The 22,114-nt window shown below is 46.9% G+C and overlaps 1 protein-coding gene across 3 annotated transcripts in view; it reads left to right on the forward strand.

Annotated features, from left to right (window-relative positions):
- Positions 1–5,585: 5,585 nt before the first annotated feature.
- The window catches only part of LOC122943990 (SSX family member 2 interacting protein), a 34,638-nt gene continuing 18,109 nt past the window's right edge, over positions 5,586–22,114 (forward strand). The window contains exons 1-6 of one of the 3 annotated variants that reach the window (XM_044302178.1): positions 5,586–5,641; positions 12,661–12,770; positions 14,974–15,122; positions 19,131–19,340; positions 19,440–19,550; positions 21,389–21,524. In XM_044302178.1, coding sequence (XP_044158113.1) covers positions 12,734–12,770; positions 14,974–15,122; positions 19,131–19,340; positions 19,440–19,550; positions 21,389–21,524 — 643 coding nt within the window. In that variant the 5' untranslated portion in view covers positions 5,586–5,641; positions 12,661–12,733. Of the gene's footprint in view, positions 5,642–5,952; positions 6,053–9,971; positions 10,055–12,660; positions 12,771–14,973; positions 15,123–19,130; positions 19,341–19,439; positions 19,551–21,388; positions 21,525–22,114 lie in introns of those variants that run through there. The other 2 variants (XM_044302176.1, XM_044302177.1) reach the window with 2 other exon arrangements.

Below are 22,114 nucleotides of genomic sequence, written 5' to 3' on the forward strand. Positions count from 1 at the left end.
ATGGAAGAGCTCTGGTCTGTATTTATGTAGGGGGTCTGTATATATGGAAGAGCTCTGGTCTGTATTTATGTAGGGGGTCTGTATATATGGAGGGGCTCTGGTCTGTATTTATGTAGGGGGTCTGTATAGATGGAGGGGCTCTGGTCTGGGGTCTATTTATGTATAGGGTCTGTATATGGAGAGGCACTGATCTGGAGTCTGTATATATGGAGGGGCTCTGGTCTGTATTTATGTAGAGAGTCTGAATATAAGGAGGGGCTCTGGTATTTATGTAGGGGGTCTGTACATATGGAGGGGCTCTGGTCTGTATTTATGGAGGGGTCTGTACATATGGAGGGGGTCTGTATATATGGAAGAGCTCTGGTCTGTATTTATGTAGGGGGTCTGTATATATGGAGGGGCTCTGGTCTGTATTTATGTAGGGGGTCTGTATAGATGGAGGGGCTCTGGTCTGGGGTCTATTTATGTATAGGGTCTGTATATGGAGAGGCACTGATCTGGAGTCTGTATATATGGAGGGGCTCTGGTCTGTATTTATGTAGAGAGTCTGAATATAAGGAGGGGCTCTGGTATTTATGTAGGGGGTCTGTACATATGGGGAGGTTCTGGTCTGAGGTCTGTATATATGGAAGAGCTCTGTATATATGGAAGGGTTCTGTATTTATGTAGGGGGTCTGTGCAGTACGCAACCCTGCAGGGTGAGGCAAATGGTAAGGTCACAGGGGCAGTTACTAACCGAGGGTGTTTTTGGTACTCACAGTTTATATATACAGTCATGTGAAAAAATTAGGACACCCTTTGAAAGCATGTGGTTTTTTGTAACATTTTTAATAAAAGGTTATTTCATCTCCGTTTCAACAATACAGAGAGATTAAAGTAATCCGACTAAACAAAGAAAACTGAAGAAAAGTCTTTTCAGGATCTTCTGTAAATGTCATTCTACAAAAATGCCTATTCTAACTGAGGAAAAAGATAGGACACCCTTGCCCCTAATAGCGAGTGTTACCTCCTTTGGCTGAAATAACTGCAGTGAGACGGTTCTTGTAGCCATCTACCAGTCTTCGACATCGGTCTGAGGAAATTTTACCCCACTCCTCAATGCAGAACTTTTTCAGCTGTGAGATGTTTGAGGGGTTTCTTGCACGTACAGCCCTTTTCAAGTCACCCCACAGCATCTCAATGGGATTCAAATCTGGACTTTGACTTGGCCATTCCAGGACTCTCCATTTCTTCTTTTTCAGCCAATCTTTGGTTGATTTACTAGTATGTTTTGGGTCATTGTCATGTTGCATGGTCCAGTTCCGCTTCAGCTTTAATTTTCTAACTGATGGTCTCACATGTTCTTCAAGCACCTTCTGATACACAGTAGAATTCATCGTGGATTCTATGATGGTGAGCTGACCAGGTCCTGCTGCAGCAAAGCAGCCCCAAACCATGACACTTCCACCTTCATGCTTCACAGTTGGTATGAGGTTCTTTTCTTGGAATGCTGTGTTTGGTTTACGCCAAACATGTCCTCTGCTGTTGTGTCCAAATAATTCAATTTTGGACTCATCTGTCCAAAGAACATTATTCCAGAAGTCCTGGTCTTTGTCAACTTTATCTCTGGCAAATGTCAGTCTGGCCTCGATGTTTCTCTTGGAAAGCAAAGGTTTCCTCCTTGCACACCTCCCATGCAAGTTAAACTTGTACAGTCTCTTTCTGATTGTAGAGGCATGTACTTCTACATCAACAGTAGCCAGAGCCTGCTGTAGTTCTCGAGATGACACTTTAGGGTTTTTGGAGACCGCTTTTAGCATCTTGCGGTCTGCTCTTGGGGTGAACTTGCTGGGGCGACCAGTCCTGGGCATGTTGGCAGTTGTTTTGAAAGCCCTCCACTTGTAGACTATCTTCCGGACAGTGGAATGGCTGATTTCAAAATCTTTTGAGATCTTTTTAAATCCCTTCCCAGACTCATAGGCTGCTACAATCTTTTTTCTGAAGTCCTCTGACAGCTCTTTTGCTCTCACCATGGTGCTCACTCTCACTTCAACAGTCAGGAGCACACCAAACTAAATGTCTGAGGTTTAAATAGGGCAAGCCTCATTCAACATGCAGAGTAACGATCTACTAATTATGTGCACCTGGTGTGATATACCTGTGTGAGATCTGAGCCAATTTAAGAGGGAATACATGTGAGGGTGTCCTATCTTTTTCCTCAGTTAGAATAGGCATTTTTGTAGAATGACATTTACAGAAGATCTTGAAAAGACTTTTCTTCAGTTTTCTTTGTTTAGTTGGATTACTTTAATCTCTCTGTATTGTTGAAACGGAGATGAAATAACCTTTTATTAAAAATGTTACAAAAAACCACATGCTTTCAAAGGGTGTCCTAATTTTTTCACATGACTGTATATATATATACACACACCCTGGGCAGGCGTACAGCAGTGATGGAGAGGCTGGCACAGGAATCCTCTGGGGCACGCTCTGTGTATAGGGACCAGGCCGGATGGTAGGTGAAGTGCACTGGGTGTTGTAGGTTTAATGTGCTGGTGGCAAGATCCCTTTAAGTTCGTGACGCCAGTGCCGGTAACGATGGCACACCGATTTATTGTAGGAATAATTGAGGAACACAAGTTGCAGCGAACCAAAACTTAATTTTACTGAAACAGTTCAACTATTTACAGTCTTTGGTTAGTTCCACATGTAAAAAGGTTAAATACAGGCAGGCTTTACAATAATGGCAGGCAAAGTCTTTGCAAGATACTCAGAGGGCATAAACACTTACAGATCAGGCTGCACTTTTCCTCAGTTCCTGTCTGGCTTACTCCAAGGCCCGTATGCCCTATTGCTGGCTTTATCCTTGGGAAGGGAAATCTTTCTCTGGTATATGTCTCCTTGCTGTGAAATATCCTTCTGCCCTTCAGCTCTCTGTTTGGCTGGAATAAACTGGTCTCTGCACTGCACCTTTAAGGAACTAGGTTTCTCAGGAGGAAAACTCTTCTCCTGGTGGCAAGCTAGGAGCCTGGGCTATCTAGCTGCATATTAGAAGCTGCTCCTCAACTCTCCTCTGGCTAAAGTCCACACTGACTTCTGACTACACACCCCTCCCTGAACAGGACCTGACTATATATACTAAGGGGTTCCCTAGCCCCCTCTACTGTCTAGGAGGAGGAACTACACCCTAACAGACCTGATACACAGATAACAGGGAAAAATACACATAAAAACATTATATAAAATACAGTGACCCTGTTCCACAGAAGGAGGGGAACAACGTGGCCCAATTGACCCTTGTGTAGTGCCCACATTTACCTAGTGGGACACTACATCTGTATATATGGAGGGGATCTGTATTTATGTAGGGGGTCTGTATATATGGAGGGGCTCTGTATATATGGAGGGGCTCTGGTCTGTATTTATGGAGGGGCTCTGTATATATGGAGGGGCTCTGGTCTGTATTTATGGAGGGGGCTGTATATATGGAGGGGTTCTGGTCTGTGTTTATGGAGGGGCTCTGGTCTGTATATATGGAGGGGCTCTGGTCTGTATTTATGGAGGGGCTCTGGTCTGTATATATGGAGGGGCTCTGGTCTGTATATATGGAGGGGCTCTGGTCTGAGGTCTGTATATATGGAGGGGCTCTGGTCTGAGGTCTGTATATATGGAGGGGCTCTGGTCTGAGGTCTGTATATATGGAGGGGTTCTGGTCTGTATTTATGGAGGGGCTCTGGTCTGTATATATGGAGGGGCTCTGGTCTGAGGTCTGTATATATGGAGGGGCTCTGGTCTGAGGTCTGTATATATGGAGGGGCTCTGGTCTGAGGTCTGTATATATGGAGGGGCTCTGGTCTGAATATATGGAGGGGCTCTGGTCTGAGGTCTGTATATATGGAGGGGCTCTGGTCTGAGGTCTGTATATATGGAGGGGGCTCTGGTCTGAGGTCTGTATATATGGAGGGGCTCTGGTCTGAGGTCTGTATATATGGAGGGGCTCTGGTCTGAGGTCTGTATATATGGAGGGGCTCTGGTCTGTATATATGGAGGGGGCTCTGGTCTGTATTTATGGAGGGGCTCTGGTCTGTATATATGGAGGGGCTCTGGTCTGAGGTCTGTATATATGGAGGGGCTCTGGTCTGAGGTCTGTATATATGGAGGGGTTCTGGTCTGTATTTATGGAGGGGCTCTGGTCTGTATATATGGAGGGGCTCTGGTCTGAGGTCTGTATATATGGAGGGGCTCTGGTCTGAGGTCTGTATATATGGAGGGGCTCTGGTCTGAGGTCTGTATATATGGAGGGGCTCTGGTCTGAATATATGGAGGGGCTCTGGTCTGAGGTCTGTATATATGGAGGGGCTCTGGTCTGAGGTCTGTATATATGGAGGGGGCTCTGGTCTGAGGTCTGTATATATGGAGGGGCTCTGGTCTGAGGTCTGTATATATGGAGGGGGCTCTGGTCTGAGGTCTGTATATATGGAGGGGCTCTGGTCTGAGGTCTGTATATATGGAGGGGGCTCTGGTCTGAGGTCTGTATATATGGAGGGGCTCTGGTCTGAGGTCTGTATATATGGAGGGGCTCTGGTCTGAGGTCTGTATATATGGAGGGGCTCTGGTCTGTATATATGGAGGGGGCTCTGGTCTGTATTTATGGAGGGGCTCTGGTCTGTATATATGGAGGGGCTCTGGTCTGTATATATGGAGGGGCTCTGGTCTGAGGTCTGTATATATGGAGGGGCTCTGGTCTGAGGTCTGTATATATGGAGGGGCTCTGGTCTGTATTTATGGAGGGGCTCTGGTCTGAGGTCTGTATATATGGAGGGGCTCTGGTCTGTATATATGGAGGGGCTCTGGTCTGTATATATGGAGGGGCTCTGGTCTGTATTTATGGAGGGGCTCTGGTCTGAGGTCTGTATTTATGGAGGGGCTCTGGTCTGTATTTATGGAGGGGCTCTGGTCTGTATTTATGGAGGGGCTCTGGTCTGTATATATGGAGGGGCTCTGGTCTGTATATATGGAGGGGCTCTGGTCTGTATTTATGGAGGGGCTCTGGTCTGTATATATGGAGGGGCTCTGGTCTGTATTTATGGAGGGGCTCTGGTCTGAGGTCTGTATTTATGGAGGGGCTCTGGTCTGTATATATGGAGGGGCTCTGGTCTGTATTTATGGAGGGGCTCTGGTCTGTATTTATGGAGGGGCTCTGGTCTGTATTTATGGAGGGGCTCTGGTCTGTATTTATGGAGGGGCTCTGGTCTGAGGTCTGTATATATGGAGGGGCTCTGGTCTGTATATATGGAGGGGCTCTGGTCTGTATATATGGAGGGGCTCTGGTCTGTATTTATGGAGGGGCTCTGGTCTGAGGTCTGTATTTATGGAGGGGCTCTGGTCTGTATATATGGAGGGGCTCTGGTCTGAGGTCTGTATATATGGAGGGGCTCTGGTCTGAGGTCTGTATATATGGAGGGGCTCTGGTCTGAGGTCTGTATTTATGGAGGGGCTCCGTACTCATTCGTTGTGTGAGAGGAAAGGGGTTTTATACATTATTTGGGATTCGAACACAGCAGGTTGGGGGCGTGTCCTATATAAATGGGCGGGGACGCGGCTAAACACTTCCACGAGTCCTCTTCGGAATCTTCCTGAAGACCAACTGCCAAAGCTGACGGTACGAGCGTCCTTCCCGCCACACCTGATGATGCGATTTTGCCGCGTGCACGGCTCCGCTCCCCCACAGCCGGACAGCACTTATTATCGGGAGTACTGACGCCGCAGACGTGACAGACTATAAATACTCCACTCCAGTCCTCTCAGGCCACGCCCGCCGCCCTGTCAGCAGGAGCAGGTGTACGCGCTGTCTTCCCGGCATTCTTCGCGCCGGGTAACAGGTGCTTAGCCCCCGCCCCGCCCCTCCGCTCTCTGGTTGCCTGGTGACGAGTCACGTCCCGCCCGCCGCTCTCTGGTTGCTTAGTAACCGCTCAGGCCTGTGGGCCGGTAGTTGGTGGGGCGAGGTTATAAACCGCCGGAGGCCGAGAAGCCCCGGGCTCCCTGCACCTGTACACCCCGGGGAGGAGAGCAGGTACCAGCCGGGCCGGGTGGAGGAGGGAGCGTGGTTTTAGTGTCACATGGAGAGGACAACATGTGAGCGGTGGGGATGGAGGATTCCTGGCTGGTGGCTGCAGGTTTCCGGCTGTTGTCAGTCTGCTAGGGGGCATGCTGGGTCTAGTAGTTCCTCACCACGTGGTAGGCTATTAGTGGTCAGCTTTCAAAGGGGCATGCTGAGTCTAGTAGTTCCACGTGCAATAAGCTATTGGTTGTCAGTCTGCAAGAGGCCATGCTGGGTCTAGTAGTCCCCTATATGTGATAGAACAATGTCAGTCTGCAGGGGGGGCATGCTGGATCTTGTAGTCCCCTATATGTGATAGAACAATGTCAGTCTGTAAGAGGCCATGCTGGATCTTGTAGTTCCACATGTGATAAGTCATTAGTTGTCAGTCTACAAGTGGTCGTGCTGGGTCTAGTAGTTCCACACATAGCAGGCCATTGGCTATCATGGGAATAGATGGTCTTTGTAATGAGAAGATGTGTGATTATCTTGAAATAAAGAAAAAAAAATGGTTGCGATCTTTAATGGAACGTCCAGTCAGCAGCTGGGGGAGGGGTAATTAAAGGGCATCTGTCAGCAGTTTTGTCCCTATGACACTGGCTGACCTGTTACATGTGCACTTGGCAGCTGAAGGCGTCTGTGTTGGTCCCATGTTCATATGTGTCCGCATCGCTGAGAAAAATGATGTTTTAATATAAGCAAATGAGCCTCTAGGAGCAACGGGGGCGTTACCATTACACCTAGAGACTCTGCTCTCTCTGCAACTGCTGCATACTTTGACAGGACCAGACGATAATGTTTTTACTGCCTGGTCCTGTCAAAGTGCGGAGAGAGCAGAGCCTCTCGGTGTAATGACAACGCCCCGTTGCTCCTGCGGTCTGTTCTGGTTGACTGTGATGTGGGTGCTCGTACTCGGACCCTAAGCTGCTCGCTCCCGTTGGGGATCCCCCTTTATAAGCTGAGCCGCTGGTCTCATATTTTTGTCCCTTGTGAGTTATTCATGGTTGTCAGAGCCGTGTCACTATTGGGGGGCAGAGGTTTTAGGGACACTCATGTGTTTGGAGCTAAAGGTATCCTGCATGCAGGTTCAGGGGCTTGTCCATCCCCCAGCCCGTGTGAGGTTCCAGATAGCGCCTCGTCTTGCTCTATTGCATGGACTCTGCAGCATATGCGGTCCGCAATACGGCCACGGGACACCCACAGATGTGTGCAGGAGGCCTTATAGGAACACATCAGTCAGTCCACATCCTGCACTCCCTAAATCAATGACACTGGAAAAGATTGGGTCCTCTGCCGTCATGTGACTTGGGCCCCCCTCGTGGGGATATTTTTGGGAACCTTTGAGCAGATGCTCTCCGGCGCAGCTGATGCCTCCCGCAGTGAAGACTTTAGGTCCCTTCCTTTACCTAACGAGGATGTGACAATTGACCTTTGTGGGGGATGGATGGATTTATGGTCCCTGCTGCGTCCACGTGGACCCTCCTGAGCAGCTGAGCCCACCAGAGCAATGACTGTCGGTGCAAACATAGGCTGTACGGTCCCCTGCAATGGACCCGCGGGTATGCGGTGTGCCGCCCAATGATGGCGCCATATTCTCTTAGGCTCTGATCACATCTGCGCACTGGTTTCATATGGTATATACAGGGCTCATGCACACGGCTGTATGTATTTTGCTGTCCACAAAACACAGATCCGTGTGTAACGTCCATGTATTAAAAAAAAATGATAATTTGTGGTCCTATCGTAACAATGCCCGTCCTTGTCCACAAAAGAATAGGACACGTTCTATTTTTGTGTGGTATGGACTTGCGAACATATGGATACGGAAAGCAATAACGACAATGACTTAAAAAAATAAATAAAATTCGGCCCCATTGAAATAAATGGTTCCGCATACGGGCCGCAAAACCCCCCGGAACAGACAGAAACAAAAAATAAGTTTGTGTGCCTGATCCCTAAGATACAGACGGAGCGCATCCGATGCATTAACATTGACTTTAAGGGTCCATTCACACATCCACAAAATGGGTCCACATCTGTTCCGCAATTTTGTGGAACGGGTGCGGACCCGTTCATTTTCAATGGGGCCGGAATGTGCTGTCCCTGCGTCCACAGATCCGCACTTCCGGATCCGCAATTCCATTTCTGCAAAAAAAATAGAACATGTCCTATTCTTGTCCGCAATTGCGGACAAGAAAATGCATTTTCTATGAGCGTGCCGGCGATGTGTGGAATGCACATTGCCGGTGTCCGTGTTTTGCGGATCCGCAAAACATATACGGACGTGTGAATGGAGCCTAATGATGACCAGCTGGTTCCACCAAGGTGTTTGGGGAAAAAATGGCGCTGCATTTCGGATGCAAATGTGAATGGAGAACTCTGAACTAAATCAGTCGTTGCATGTGTCATGTAGAAATGTGCCGGGCCGCCCAAAGCGATCGAACCTTTTTATTCATGATTAATGGGGGTTGTGTGCGATCAGAAAAACATGGCGCCACTCCGGACCACATCTCGGGCTGGTTTTAAAGCCATTGTCCGTAAGAACCCTTCCCTTATCCACAGGATAGACGAGTATCTGATCAGTAGGGATACGACTGCTGTGACCCCCCCACAATCTTGAGAACGGAGTTTCCGGAGTGAATGCAGGGACAGTTGCACGGACTGCTAGTGCACCGATTGCTCTTCGCTTCCAGGACCCTGTTCTCCTGAACTATGGGGTTCACAACGGATGACCCCCCCCCCCTCCCCCTCCCCCTGCTGATAAGATGCCCATTTTGTGGATAGGTAATAAGTAGAGATGAGCAAATTGGTTGGTCTCGTCAAGTAGTTCTGCATCTGCAATGGGGTGTCCCCGACGCCGAGGACCCTCCCCCGCTGCTTGATTGACAGGGATCAAGTTCTTGGCCGACCCCCGACAATCTCCCGTACAAGTGCAGAGGCTCTGTTTCGGCTTCCAGAGCAGCGACTGTTCATGCGCTGCTACCCAGAAGTGTAGCGCCACATGCACAGCCGCTACTCCAGTAGTGATCAGCTCATATGTCAGGACAACCCCTTTGGCCTCAAGCACACGACAGTTGTTTTTTGCGTCCGCCCCAAAAAAAAATTGGATGCGGCATCAGTTTTTTTTTGGGAGGATCCATTTTTCCCCACAGATCTCTTGTAACAAATCAATATCCTTGTCCGCAAATGTGAAAAAAGTAGGACATGCACTATTTTTTTTGCTGAAGGGAAACACAGACAACGGACGTGGAACACAAACGGATGAACGATCAGCATTTGTTTGCTGACCCATTGAAATGAAAGGGTCTCCATCCTATCCGCAAAAAATGAGGCCGAGAAAAACAACTGTCGTGTGCATGAGGCCTTTAAGTGAAGCAGGGACAGGACTGGGAATTTAAAGTGGCCCTAGAAAAAAATACTTAAAGTGGCCCCGTTTTGTAGTCGGGTCCGAATTGATGGCAGGCAGGGCCAGCAATACCATATTGCGGCACATTATACCGCCGCAACAGAGCCAAATACCACAGTCCATCACAAAATACCGCCCGCAGCACAAAGTACATCCCCAAAAACCTCTATTGGCCGACGGTGAGGTTCAGGCGGCCCCCTGTAAGGTCTGAGGCCAATCCGACCCTGAAGTGAAGGGGACTTTACAACGGGCGCAACCCATGGACAAGCAGCCATGTTTTTTTTTTTTTCCTAAGCCACTACAACCTGTTGATTTCAAGCAGTTTTAAACTACAACTCCCAGCATGCTGGCTGTGACAGATTGCAGAGCACTTTGATATAAGATATCGGACCCTCACACGGGCTGAGAGCAGCGTCGTCGGCCGTGTCCTGGGCTGTGAAGGAAGCTTTACTCCTGACCTTTAGCAGGGGGGGGGCGTTCCCTCCATAAGCTCCTTATCTTCCAGCGCAGGGTGGTGAAGGCTGGAGGAGATAGACGCAGACTGATCCTGACATTGGCTCCTCACCTGAGTAAGTGCTTTGTGCTCGTGTATTATGTATATTTGTGGGAATAGTTTGGATTTACGTTGTTGCCGGTTTTGCCTTCGGTCTGTTCAGGGCTATAGGAGCATTGACATCAGCGGAGTCGTCATAGAAATGCTGTCATCTTATAATTCCTGGACGATATGTATCGTAATCATATACATGGCGAACGAGCGGCGTCCGTGATTTCCATGTACAGTGCGAGCAGTTTTGATGTCTTTTAGAAATCACTATTACTTTGTCTCCGAAACTTTCCATTTGTGCTCGGGTTATTTGTTTTCTTTTGTGACAGATTAAAACCTTGTGCGTCGTGTCAGGTGTGATCCGGCTTTGCTGTTTGTTCAGCATTTTCCCACTAGCGAGGTGATTAACAGACCGTACCGTTCCCCTTAAGGCCTCATTCACATTGCGGTTTTCCACGGACAGCACACGTACCCATTGATTATAATTTGTGGGTCAGTGGAACAATCAGACATGCACCACTATGGTCCGTGATGAGGACCAAACATGCCATTGAACACAACACCAATGTCGTCCACGTCTCGGGGACCGCCGCGTTTTAAGACTCCGCTTAACCGCTTCCTTCTTTTTAAGCTATTTTTTTCAACTCTCTTCCATGCGGATTCTCATGCGCCAAAATCAGTGTATGCCCCTGTTCACGTTTCCACGTCTGTTTGATGTCTGTGGATAAAAAAAATCACCCAAGAAGGATCCGTGTTTGGTCCGTGTGTCCGTTTTTAACCCTCTGGGTGTCATCTGTACTCCACAGACGATGCTCAGCTGAAAATTTATTTCAATAGCCTCTCCTACCAGTGGTCAACGAAAAACAGAAGCAGCACGGCCGCCATCCCTGTAGTGATTTTCACGGACCCATAGACTTCAGTGGCCGCGTTTCGTCCATATCACAAACCAAAGTGGTGCGCATCTCCGTGATTATTTTTTTTACTGACCTACGGTCAACAAATTGACTGTTCGTGTGCGTTGGCCTGTGAGGGTACTTGCAGGCGGTGCGGATTTGTCCGCAGGAAAACCTCAACGTAGATCTGTGCTTTATATTTGAACAGCCCAATTAAAGTCCTTGGAGAAACCACATTTCATCCGCCGCCGCGTCGCACTAACACTTGACACTCAGTGGATTTTTAAAGTCCCATGGCAGGTCAGTTTCCACACATTTAACATAAGCATCTAGTACGTGAGATCTGGCAAGACTAAGGCTAGGTCTACACAACGACATTTTGTCGCACGACAATTTTTATAATGGTAGTCTATGGTGTCACCCTGCGACATACTGCGACACGACAGTCACAAAAAACCCGTTCAAGATGGATTTTTCTGTTAATGTCGCGTCGCAGTTGCAGGGTGACACCATAGACTACCATTATAAAAATTGTCACGCGACACGTCATCGTGTAGACCTAGCCTTAGCTGGTACTGTATTGTGCATGAAAACTGCGCGGAAGAGCGGCACTGTTACTGTACGACACTAAGTATTTGGTGGAGGAAAGATTGCTACTGCAATCGTTCCTCCCCCTGTGTTGTCCTGACGCCATACTTTTCAGTGCATTTGCACAAACCGATGGCATAAATGCAGTAACGTACATGGGTAACCCCCAGTGTACCGGTGTGACCCTCGGCTGTGCAGGAACTGAAGCTTGAAGATTGTCCCGTATATAAGAAGGCAGCGCCACAGTCACCGTCCTCTTCCTTTGTTTTCTATTGTCCCCCTCTTAAGAAATATGGCGAAAATGATTTGTGGCCACGTTCTCGGCGTTCACTAGAATTGAATTTGAGTGGAGCCATCTGGAGGGGATTACATGGGCGACGTGGAGAGGCTGTAAGTAGATTGGAGGGCTGCTATTTATGGAGTTATGTTCCTTACCAAGGTACGGTAGTGGTGGATGGCAGAGGCTTCCTGTGTGCAGTAGACGGTATTATATAACCGGAGCGGCGTGTAGGTTACATGTGCGGCATTTTATCCAGCGCAATGTAGAGGAGAACGACCTGGCCGTGGAATATGAGGGTTTGTGTATATCGCTGACAATGTATATTCTCGTAGGCTAGATTCGTACAGCCATTTCCGTTTTGTGGTCCGCAAACCACATACACACAAAATTCGGAAATCGCACTTTTCGTGGGCTCCATCGCTCCAAACTGTCTATTCTTGCAGGACATTTTGTGTAATTTGTGGCACAGATGCAGACAGCACCCAGAAGACACCTGTGCGCCATCCCACAGAAATAAATGGGTCTGCGCGCAAGCCGCAAAAAATGCAGATCGGACTTAAAATACGGTTGTGTGCACGAGGCCTTATGTTTCCATTTGATTATATAAGTTAGAGGGTATAAAAACGGAAACATGTCGTCTTCTGACTTGCTATAGTAAAATGAGAGCGGGTGTGGGCTTATCGCGTCAGTACGACTTCTACACGTGTCGTGGAAAAACAGAGCACCGTCCTGTGTCCTGGCCCCACACGATCAGTCCTGATATGAGAAGTCTATTATAGCACCGTTTTCCACTTTAGATTGGGTTGGATTTCCAGTTTTGCTGATTTAATGGCTTTTTTCATTTATTAATTTTTTTTATTTTATTTTTAGGGAATGTGTCCATAGATGGTTTGTCCCTCTGCTGTACTCGGGATATTACAGATCTGCATGTCGTAGACTGGCTATGGGTGACTGGAGGACAGGAAACATGCCGGAATCAGGTAAGTCTGCATTCTGAGAAATTCTGTGCGCGTCACGTAAAACGTGCAGAAATCGTCAAGTAAAGGTGTTTCCCTATTAGCCCCAAACGTTGTGTTTTTATCTAGCTAGAGTAAGGGCACGGCCGCACCGTCAGGTTTTCTGATGCAATTTTGGAAGCCAAAATCTGGAGTGAATAAAAAAAAAGAGAAGACGTCCCCGTCCTTTTATTCTTTCAGTCTTTGCTGTGGCCTTTAAATCTACTTGCAGAAACCTGAGCGTGTGGCTGTACCCTAAGGCCTTTTTCACACTGGCGTCGCAGGATTCTCGCCCGTGTGAAAGGGGCCTAAGGCTGGGTTCAGACCTGAGCGTTTTACAGCGCGTTCCTACGCGCTGTAAAACGCTCAACAAGGAGAAACCAATGCTTCCCTATCAGCATGGTTCTCACCTGAGCGTTTTACAGCGCGTACGATCGCGCTGTAAAATGCCCGACACCCCAAGAAGTACATGAGCTTCTTTGGGGCATCTTGTCGCGCGTTCCCGTACATAGACTTTCGGGAACGCGCGACAATGGGCGTTCGCTTGTCTCTGTATGCGCGATTGCAAACTCCCGTACAATCGCGCATACTGAGCGCTCCATCGCGAACGCTCAGGTCTGAACCCAGCGTAAGTGTTCCCTGCTACAAGTCTTGTCCTCCGTCAGGCGCACACTGACCGGAGCGCTGCTACATGTGAATAGTGCAGCTGCAGTCGGGTCTGTATAACCCCCCACACTGTGTGATGTTCAGGATGTCTGGGTATTTTGGAGTGTTCGCCCTGAGTCGCAGACTGTCGCTGGGTCTGTTGCTGACAGGAGGAGCAGTATGGCACACAGAGCTACCTGGCACATGACTGAATTTGCAATGTAGGTCCATACAGAAATGTGAACACAGCCTTAGTTTCATGAGTGAAGCCGCTAGTTAGAAAGAAGGATCCTCGAAAAGGGCATATAGTATACAATATCCCTAAATGGGTTGTGTAAAATGGGGGGGGGGGGGGGGGTGTTGGCTCGGCTGCTACATATTTTTTTCTGTGTCCATTCTGGGTTGTTTTGCGGCCTGTACGTTGAACCATTCACTTCAATCAGGCTGCAAAAACGACGGAAATGACTCCCTGTGCATTCCATCTCCGTACAACCGCATGGCCGTGCTGCAAAACAATAGAACATGTCCTATTATTGTCCGCTTTTGAGACAAGAATAGGACTGTTCTATTAGGGGCCAATCGTTCCACTCCGCAAAATGCAAGTGGCCGGTATCTGTGTTTTGCGGATCTGCCATTTATGGACCGCCGGACAGGCTACATCCGAAGCCACTTTGCTAAAAAATTTGTTATAATACTCTACGGAGATTCATCTTTGTACAGTATTATAATGTATGGGCTCCAATGAACCGAAGTAAGTTATTCACAAAGTTGTGTGAGACTTCGTTGAATAACTTCAGTGATTGATTATTACAGTGAAAAACCACTTTAAAACAGCAAACTTGGCTTCAGTTATGACTGGTACCTTGGAACCGACTGTTTTTCACTGTAATAATCTATTACCGAAGTTATTCAATGAAGTCGGAATAACTTCGGCTCATCGGAGCCCATACATTCTAATGCTGTGCGGAGATGAGTATTATACAGTATTATAACTAATTTATTAGTGTAACATCTGAAGTCGCTTTGCTTACCTCCAGTCGTGTGCATGAGCCCTGAAGATGTGAAGATGAAATCTGCTGTAGAGGAATTAGAAGTTTTATTTATTTTTCTCTGCTTTGTTTTCTGGATTTCTTTACGGAATTATCAGTTGCCAGATTAGGCCAATGAATCGGTGTTAAACGGAGTACTGTGAATCGTGGCGCTGCGCTGTATCTTTTAGCTGGTGCATTTCTTAGCCCTGCTCGGCTTCCCTCAGTAAACCTGGTTATAATTGCTTCGTACGGTCTGAGCAGACGTCATGTCTGCAAAATTGTGAGCAGCCTATAGATTGTGAATAGTAAATGTCTTGTAATTAGACCCAGTGGGGAGATGATCTTCTCCCGGTCAGTGGCCACAGTTCATGTCATGACTCCATACCTGCCATTGCTATATGGCGGAAGTCCTTTGTGATTAATCGCTCCTGAGGTGTGGTGCTGAACGTTCAGCTTGTTCTACCATGTCTCATCCATCGCTGGTCATTCTGCATTTTTTGCATTTCTTCCAGAAAGCAGAATCTTCTCGCGATACAACTCTGAGCCCAGAATGACTTCCTCGGCCCCCCTACAGCCCTCCTTCAGCATAGCCAAAATGTCTCAAGAGTCAAACTTTTGTAATGAAGACAACGTAGAGCAGTGTATAACCTACATTGACCAGGTGAGTACCGTGCTGCCGGGACCAATGATGTCTGCTAGTGTTGAGCGAATCCAGCTTTGGAAGTCTATTCGTTCAAGCACTTTCTTTTAATGCTGTGCGGAGACCTGTCTCCAAACAGCATTAAAATGTATTGCCTCCGTGGAGGAAAAATTAGCCGAGCCTAATGTCAGCGGAAATATAGTATTACACGTCTTTAAGGGCTCTTTCACACCTGCGTTCTTTTTTTCCGGCATAGAGCAGCGACGACGGAACTCTATGCCGGAAGAATCCTGATCAGTTTTATCCTAATGCATTCTGAATGGAGAGAAATCCGTTCAGGATGCATCAGGATGTCTTCAGTTCAGGAACGGAACGTTTTTTGGCCGGAGAAAATACTGCAGCATGCTGCGCTTTTTGCTCTGGCCAAAAATCCGGAACACTTGCCGCAAGGCCGGATCCGGCATGAATGCCCATTGAAAGGCATTAATCCGGATCCGGCCTTAAGCTAAACGTCGTTTCGGCGCATTACCGGATCCGACGTTTAGTTTTTTCTGAATGGTTACCATGGCTGCGGGGGAGCAGTATACTTACCGTCCGTGCGGCTCCCAGGGCGCTCCAGAGTGACGTCAGGGCGCCCCACGTGCATGGATGACGTGATCGCATGGCACGTCATCCATGCGCATGGGGCGCTCTGACGTTATTCTGGAGCGCCCCGGGAGCCGCACGGACGGTAAGTATACCGCTCCCCACTACTACTATGGCAACCAGGACTTCGAAATGCGTTCAGTGTTACTATGGCAGCCAGGACGCTATTAAAGACAGATCCGTCTTCAAATGCTTTCAGTTTACTTGCGTTTTTCTGGATCCAGCGTGTAATTCCGGCAAGTGGAGTACATGACGGATCCGGACAACGCAAGTGTGAAAGAGCCCTAATTCAGGTAACAGGAAAAGGCATGTAATACTGTAAATTAATGGCTCGAGTGCATCTCATTACCTCGTAGGGCATACGAATAGCACTTGTCCTTATGGGACAACCCCTTTAACCACATTTGTGGATGCATGTCACTGTCCCTGCAGGCTGCAAAAAACTCAGACTTGCACATCCAAAGTCACAGGTGCATAAAGCTAACCTACAAACAGGAACAGCGCTTGTACCTTCCTCTTGTGAGGTAGTAAATCTGACCATAGGGTTACATTAGCCAGAGGCCAAGAGTGTCCGTTTTGCCTCTGTCTGGATGGGGTATGGTAGTATACTACATAAAAAAACATGTGTAATAGCATAGTAGGCTGTGCAGTGTCCTACAACGGCAGCAAGTAAGAACATAATCATTAAACACATACATTTTCCTTCCATGTAACCCTATGGGTGATGGATGCAAGTGGCATCGGTCTGAGGCATCCATCGAAGGCTACTTTCACACTTGCGTTTGGTGCATTTGTATTATCTTTAACATAGCCAAGACGGATCCGTCTTAAACACCATTGAAAGTCAATGGAGGACGGATCCGTTTTCTTTTGTGCCAGATTGTGTCATAGAAAACGGATCCGTCCCCATTGGCTTGCATTGTGTGTAAGAACGGCTCCATTTGGCTCAGTTTCATCAGACAGACACCAAAACGCGAGTGTGAAAGTAGACTAAGGCCCCTTTCACACGGGCGAGATTTCCGCACAGGTGCAATGCGTGAGGTGAACGCATTGCACCCGCACTGAATCCGGCCCCATTGATTTCTATGGGGCTGTGCACATGAGCGGTGATTTTCACGCATCACTTGTGCGTTGCGTGAAAATCGCAGCAAGCTTTATATTGTGCGTTTATCACGCAACGCAGGCCCCATATAAGTGAATAGGGCTGCATGAAAATCGCAAGAAAGTGCGGATGCGGTGCGATTTTCACGCACGGTTGCTAGGAGACTATCGAGATGGGGATCCGATCATTATTATTTTCCCTTATAACATGGTTATAAGGGAAAATAATAGCGTTCTGAATACAGAATACATAGTACAATAGCGCTGGAGGGGTTAAAAAATAAAAATGTAATCCACTTGCTCGCGCAGCTGGCATCTCTTCTGTCTTCTTCTTTGCTGTTTACTGAAAAAGGACCTGTGGTGACGTCACTCCGGTCATCACATGGTCCATCACCATGTTAAAAGATCATGTGATGACCGGAGTGACGTCACCACAGGTCCTTTTCCTGCACACAGCAAAAAAGAAGACAGAAGAGATGCCGGCTGCGCAAGCAAGTGGATTAAGGTGAGTTAAATATTATTTTTTTTAACCCCTCCAGCGCTATTGTACTATGCATTCTGTATTAAGTGCTATTATTTTCCCTCTGTGAAGAAGTTCAGGTTTGGGTACCAAACATGCCGATTTTTCTCACCCGAGTGCAAAACGCATTACAATGTTTTGCACATTATAATAATGATGTAAGCAGAGCCGAAGGACATTATGTATAGCAGTTCTTCCTCCCCAATGATGGAGAACACAAAATGCTCAGATCTCTGACAATTATAGGGGTTCTGTGCTAGTGTACACCTAGTAATGTGCATTGTGTTAACCCGTTAATGAATGTCATGAATATTCACATGAAAGGTGTGTGTGTATGTGTGTGTATGTGTGTATATATATATATATATATATATATATATATATATATATATATATATATATATATTAGTTAAATATCTTTTTATTTGATATTTATTTTTACGGAATAGATTGAGCTTTGATACAGTACCAGTAAAGAACTGTATCTTGTAATATTTAGCTTGATATAATTCAATGTTTTTAAATTTGGTTAAAAAATAATAATGTAATGATATCCAGCATATGTACTTTGTTTAACCTTCATTATCACTGTGATACCTGTATTACCGTGAATAAATAGGCTTGAAATATAGGTGCATAAAATGTTTACTAAAACTATGATAAAAGATAACATAAGAGTTAAGTAAGTCACCAGTGCCGTAAACAAATTGGTCATCGCCCCATCGCCCAGTTCCCAACATAGCATCTGACTGACACCCATATAATACAAATAGAGGTGATGGTAGCGAGACAGATCTTGCCCTGATGGTGTCTTCATCGGAGCTAGCTGGTTTCTAGCTTCCCTTCTCCTCCTATAGGTCTTCAGTGTGCAGTACGCATGTTCAGTTACTTCAGACCTCAGGTTCTCAGCCTGGTAATTAGTACCGATAACCAATTACATTACAAGGAATTAAAGGGGAAAGAACCACTAAAATACCCTGCTCTACAAAAGGTCCCCTTTTTGTTTATTCCCGTGTGTCTCCCACCATTAGCTAGTATTGGCTGTATTGACTTTTTGTGCCAGAGATTTGGCCATTTCAGCTCCCTGTCACTTCTGTAGAATTAGACTAACTATTTGCTGGCCCAATCTCTTTCATGGCAGAGATAGATACATATGGATGCAATGGGGTTCATATTCAACTTGTGCAAGCAGCTATAAAATGCACAGGGGAGCTGTCAGAGATGCGGAAGAGCACGCAATCTTAAACCAGCAATGGAGATGGGCTCATCTGTGCCATGCAAATCTCAGTATGCCTAATGGTTTATGAGTAGAATAATGTCCCCATTAAAGGGTTCTGCACTTTGTTTTAAGTGATGATCTATCCTCTGGCTAGATCATCAGCTTCTGATCGGCGGGGGTCCGACACCCGGGACCCCCGCCGATCAGCTGTTAGAGAAGGCAGCGGCGCTCCAGTAGCGCCGTGGCCTTCTCACTGTTTACCGCCGGCCCACTGACGTCACGACTTGTATCAACTAGTTAAGCTCCATTCAAGTGAACAGAGTGGGCCGGTGGTAAACAGTGAGAAGGCCGCAGCGCTACTGGATCACCGCTGCCTCCTCAAACAGCTGATCGGCGGGGGTCCCGGGTGTCGGACTCCCGCCGATCAGAAGCTAATGATCTATCCAGAGGATAGATCATCAGTTAAAACAAAGTGCAGAACCCCCTTTAATGTTGTAATTTGGTGCATTCTGTTTCTCGTTACATTGAGTTTCTGTGTTTGTAGGAGCTCATAACCTTGGGGTTTCCTTCATTGCAAACCATATCCAAAAATGGTGGCAGTAGAAGGCTGCATGTAGTGTCCATCATGAACTGCATCAACGAGCTGCTCCAGCAACACACCCGAGACCTGAGAAGGCGAGAAGATGCAGAACTGCAGACCCTTAAAGTGAACAGCGACCTGGAGCATCTGCAGAACATTCACAGCAAACTTAAGGTGAGCAGAGACAAGTGAATGACATTTGTGTGTGGTGATGAGACTTCACATCCATAGTCTATATACGTAATACAGTATATATTCTCTATGTAACCTCAGGATCAGCTGGATCTGACAAAGCGAGAAAACGCTGCTCTCCTGGAGAGAGAGCGACAGCAGCAGTGCAAAAACCATAACCTGCTGCAGCTGCTGAAGAACGAAAAAGAAGAGGTAAGAATCCTTCTCTGTATAAATCACTGATTACAAAAAAGGCCTTGGGGTCGAGCATTTCCTCCCATTTAGGCCACTTTACTCAGTGATTTTTCTTTCTATGTATTGAATGTGCTAATGCCTGTCATTGGTAGCATTCTGGTGCGCCTTGTAGCCTGGTATAGTTGGGGCTCGCAGCCTCCTCCTCCCTCCCATTGTATTAGTGATCTTACTATGGAGGTATGTAGGCTGGGAGTCAGTCCTTAGCATCTATCATGCTAAGGTAGTTTAGGGGTAGGACCCCCGCCACACTGAGACACCTTGACGGGGTGCGCAGGGCTCCGATATGTTCCTGATTGGAATATATTGGCTAAAGTCTCAGCTTGTAACTTCAGTGTGAGGGTCTAGCCAGTATGGTCAGTCACATATAATTGTGGTGCACCGTTTTTTCAGTGATTTTATGTATTCTTATATTTTCATCCACACATTATTTCATCTTGTGTAGGATGTTTTTGTGGTGCATGTGGTCCGCTGCCGGCATCCTCCATTGTATGCATTATTGCTGGGGATCGCCGCTGGCAACAGATCACATGCAGAGGGATTGCTCCCCCGGTTATAAACGGGCCACAGTGTTTGGGGTTGAGAATTTCCTGCCATTTAGGCCACTTTACTCAGTGATTTTTCTCTGCCCTAACTGGTCTGGTAGCCTGCGCGGTTATTCGGCACTGATCAACCCCAGCCTATATTTTTATACCATTACTGGAAAAACACTGTAAGGGAAATTGATTCCAAGCACGAATACACCTCCTCCGTGATAGCAGACCAGTGTTAAAACCTAGCTGATTGTCATGGCTCATTGGTTTGCACCCCTGCCTTGTATCCCTAGGATCAATGAAACCACAACATTTAAAGGGGTTGTCCAATCAGGACATTTATAGCATATCCACATAGTCGGGTCCCATCTCAAGTCGGCTGTGAATGGAAATGTGGTCCACGTGTGCAGATCTATGTATTCCCTTATAGGATTTAAAGGGGTTGTCTCGCTTCAGTAAGTGGCGTTTCTTATGTAGAGAAAGTTAATACAAGGCACTTGCTAATGTATTGTGATTGTACATATTGCCTCCTTTGCTGGCTGGATTCATTTTTCCATCACATCATACGCTTTTAGTTTCCATGGCTACGACTACCCCTGTAATCCAGCATCGGTGGCCGTGCTTGCACACTATAGAAAAAAACGCCACCCTCTGACTACTGGGACCATAGGAGCGCACATAGGCTGATGGTTTTTTTCCTATAGTGTGCAAGCATGGCCACTGATGCTGGATCAAAGGGTGGCCGTAACCATGGAAACGAGAAGTGTATTATGTGATGGAAAAATGATTCTAGCCAACAAAAGAGGCAATGTGGACAATCAATACATTAAGTGCCTTGTATTAACTCTCTACATGGCTAAATGCCCTATGTTGAAGTGAGACAACCCCTTTAAGAAATTAGGCCAGTAAGCTCCCTCTGATATTATAAAGTCCTTATTTTTTTATGATGATACTTTATTATTTTTTGTCCCACTGTGGGCCTTTTGAGGGTTTGATCCCTGTTTCAGTAACAGCCAGGCCCCTGCTGCTGACTGAGCGAGCACGGCTCCTGCTCCCCACCAGCGCACCGTACATGTATGATGTGATATGTAGACAGCTGTGAGCAGCCAGCAACCAATCCGCACTGCTATTTACAAGCAAAATTTGCTGTGCATTAAAAATGATAATTGTGCACACTCCCTCACTATAATTTCTCTATATAATTGGAGTTATACTTCATGTAGTAGGATAGAGAACAAATACCACTGCTTGCTTTGTTACTTGCAGGTTCAGAAGCTGCAGAACATCATTGCCAGTCGCTCCACTCAGCACAATCATAATATGAAGAGGAAGGAGCGAGAGTATAACAAGCTGAAGGAGAGATTGTACCAGCTGGTGATGGACAAGAAGGACAAAAAAATCTGTAGGTGACACAAGCCAAGTCTCTTATGCTGCACGCCATTATAGCGCACGTGGATGGTGCCGGACCTAAAGCTTTGTGCTTGCTGTAAAGTGCCAGGTTCATACTCGTGTACATTTTGCACACATTTCTGATATGTGAATCGGCCGACCACGGATTTACCTGACCTGATCTCGCAGCATTATAAAGCCCTGTGGTGCTGTGAGTTTGAGAATAATTTCACACTTGCGGCAGAGGATTCCGGCAGGAAGTTCCGTCACCGGAACTGCACACCGGATCCGGCAATACGGACACAAACTGATTGCATTTGTCAGACTGATCAGGATCCTGATCCGTATGACAAATGCATTGAAATGCCGGATCTGTCTCTCCGGTGTCATCTGGAAAAACGAATCCGGCATTTATTTTCTTTCACATTTATTTATTTTTTTCGGTCTGAGCATGCGCAGACCGCAATGCCGGATCCGTTTTGCCAGAACACTCTGGGCAGGATCCGGAAGTCAAAAAGACTGAACTGAAGACATCCTGATGCATCCTGAACGGATTGCTCTCCATTCAGAATGTATGGGGATAAAACTGATCAGTTGTTTTAC

The sequence above is a fragment of the Bufo gargarizans genome, chromosome 7 (assembly GCF_014858855.1).
Source record: "Bufo gargarizans isolate SCDJY-AF-19 chromosome 7, ASM1485885v1, whole genome shotgun sequence".
NCBI classification, from domain to species: Eukaryota; Metazoa; Chordata; class Amphibia; order Anura; family Bufonidae; genus Bufo; species Bufo gargarizans.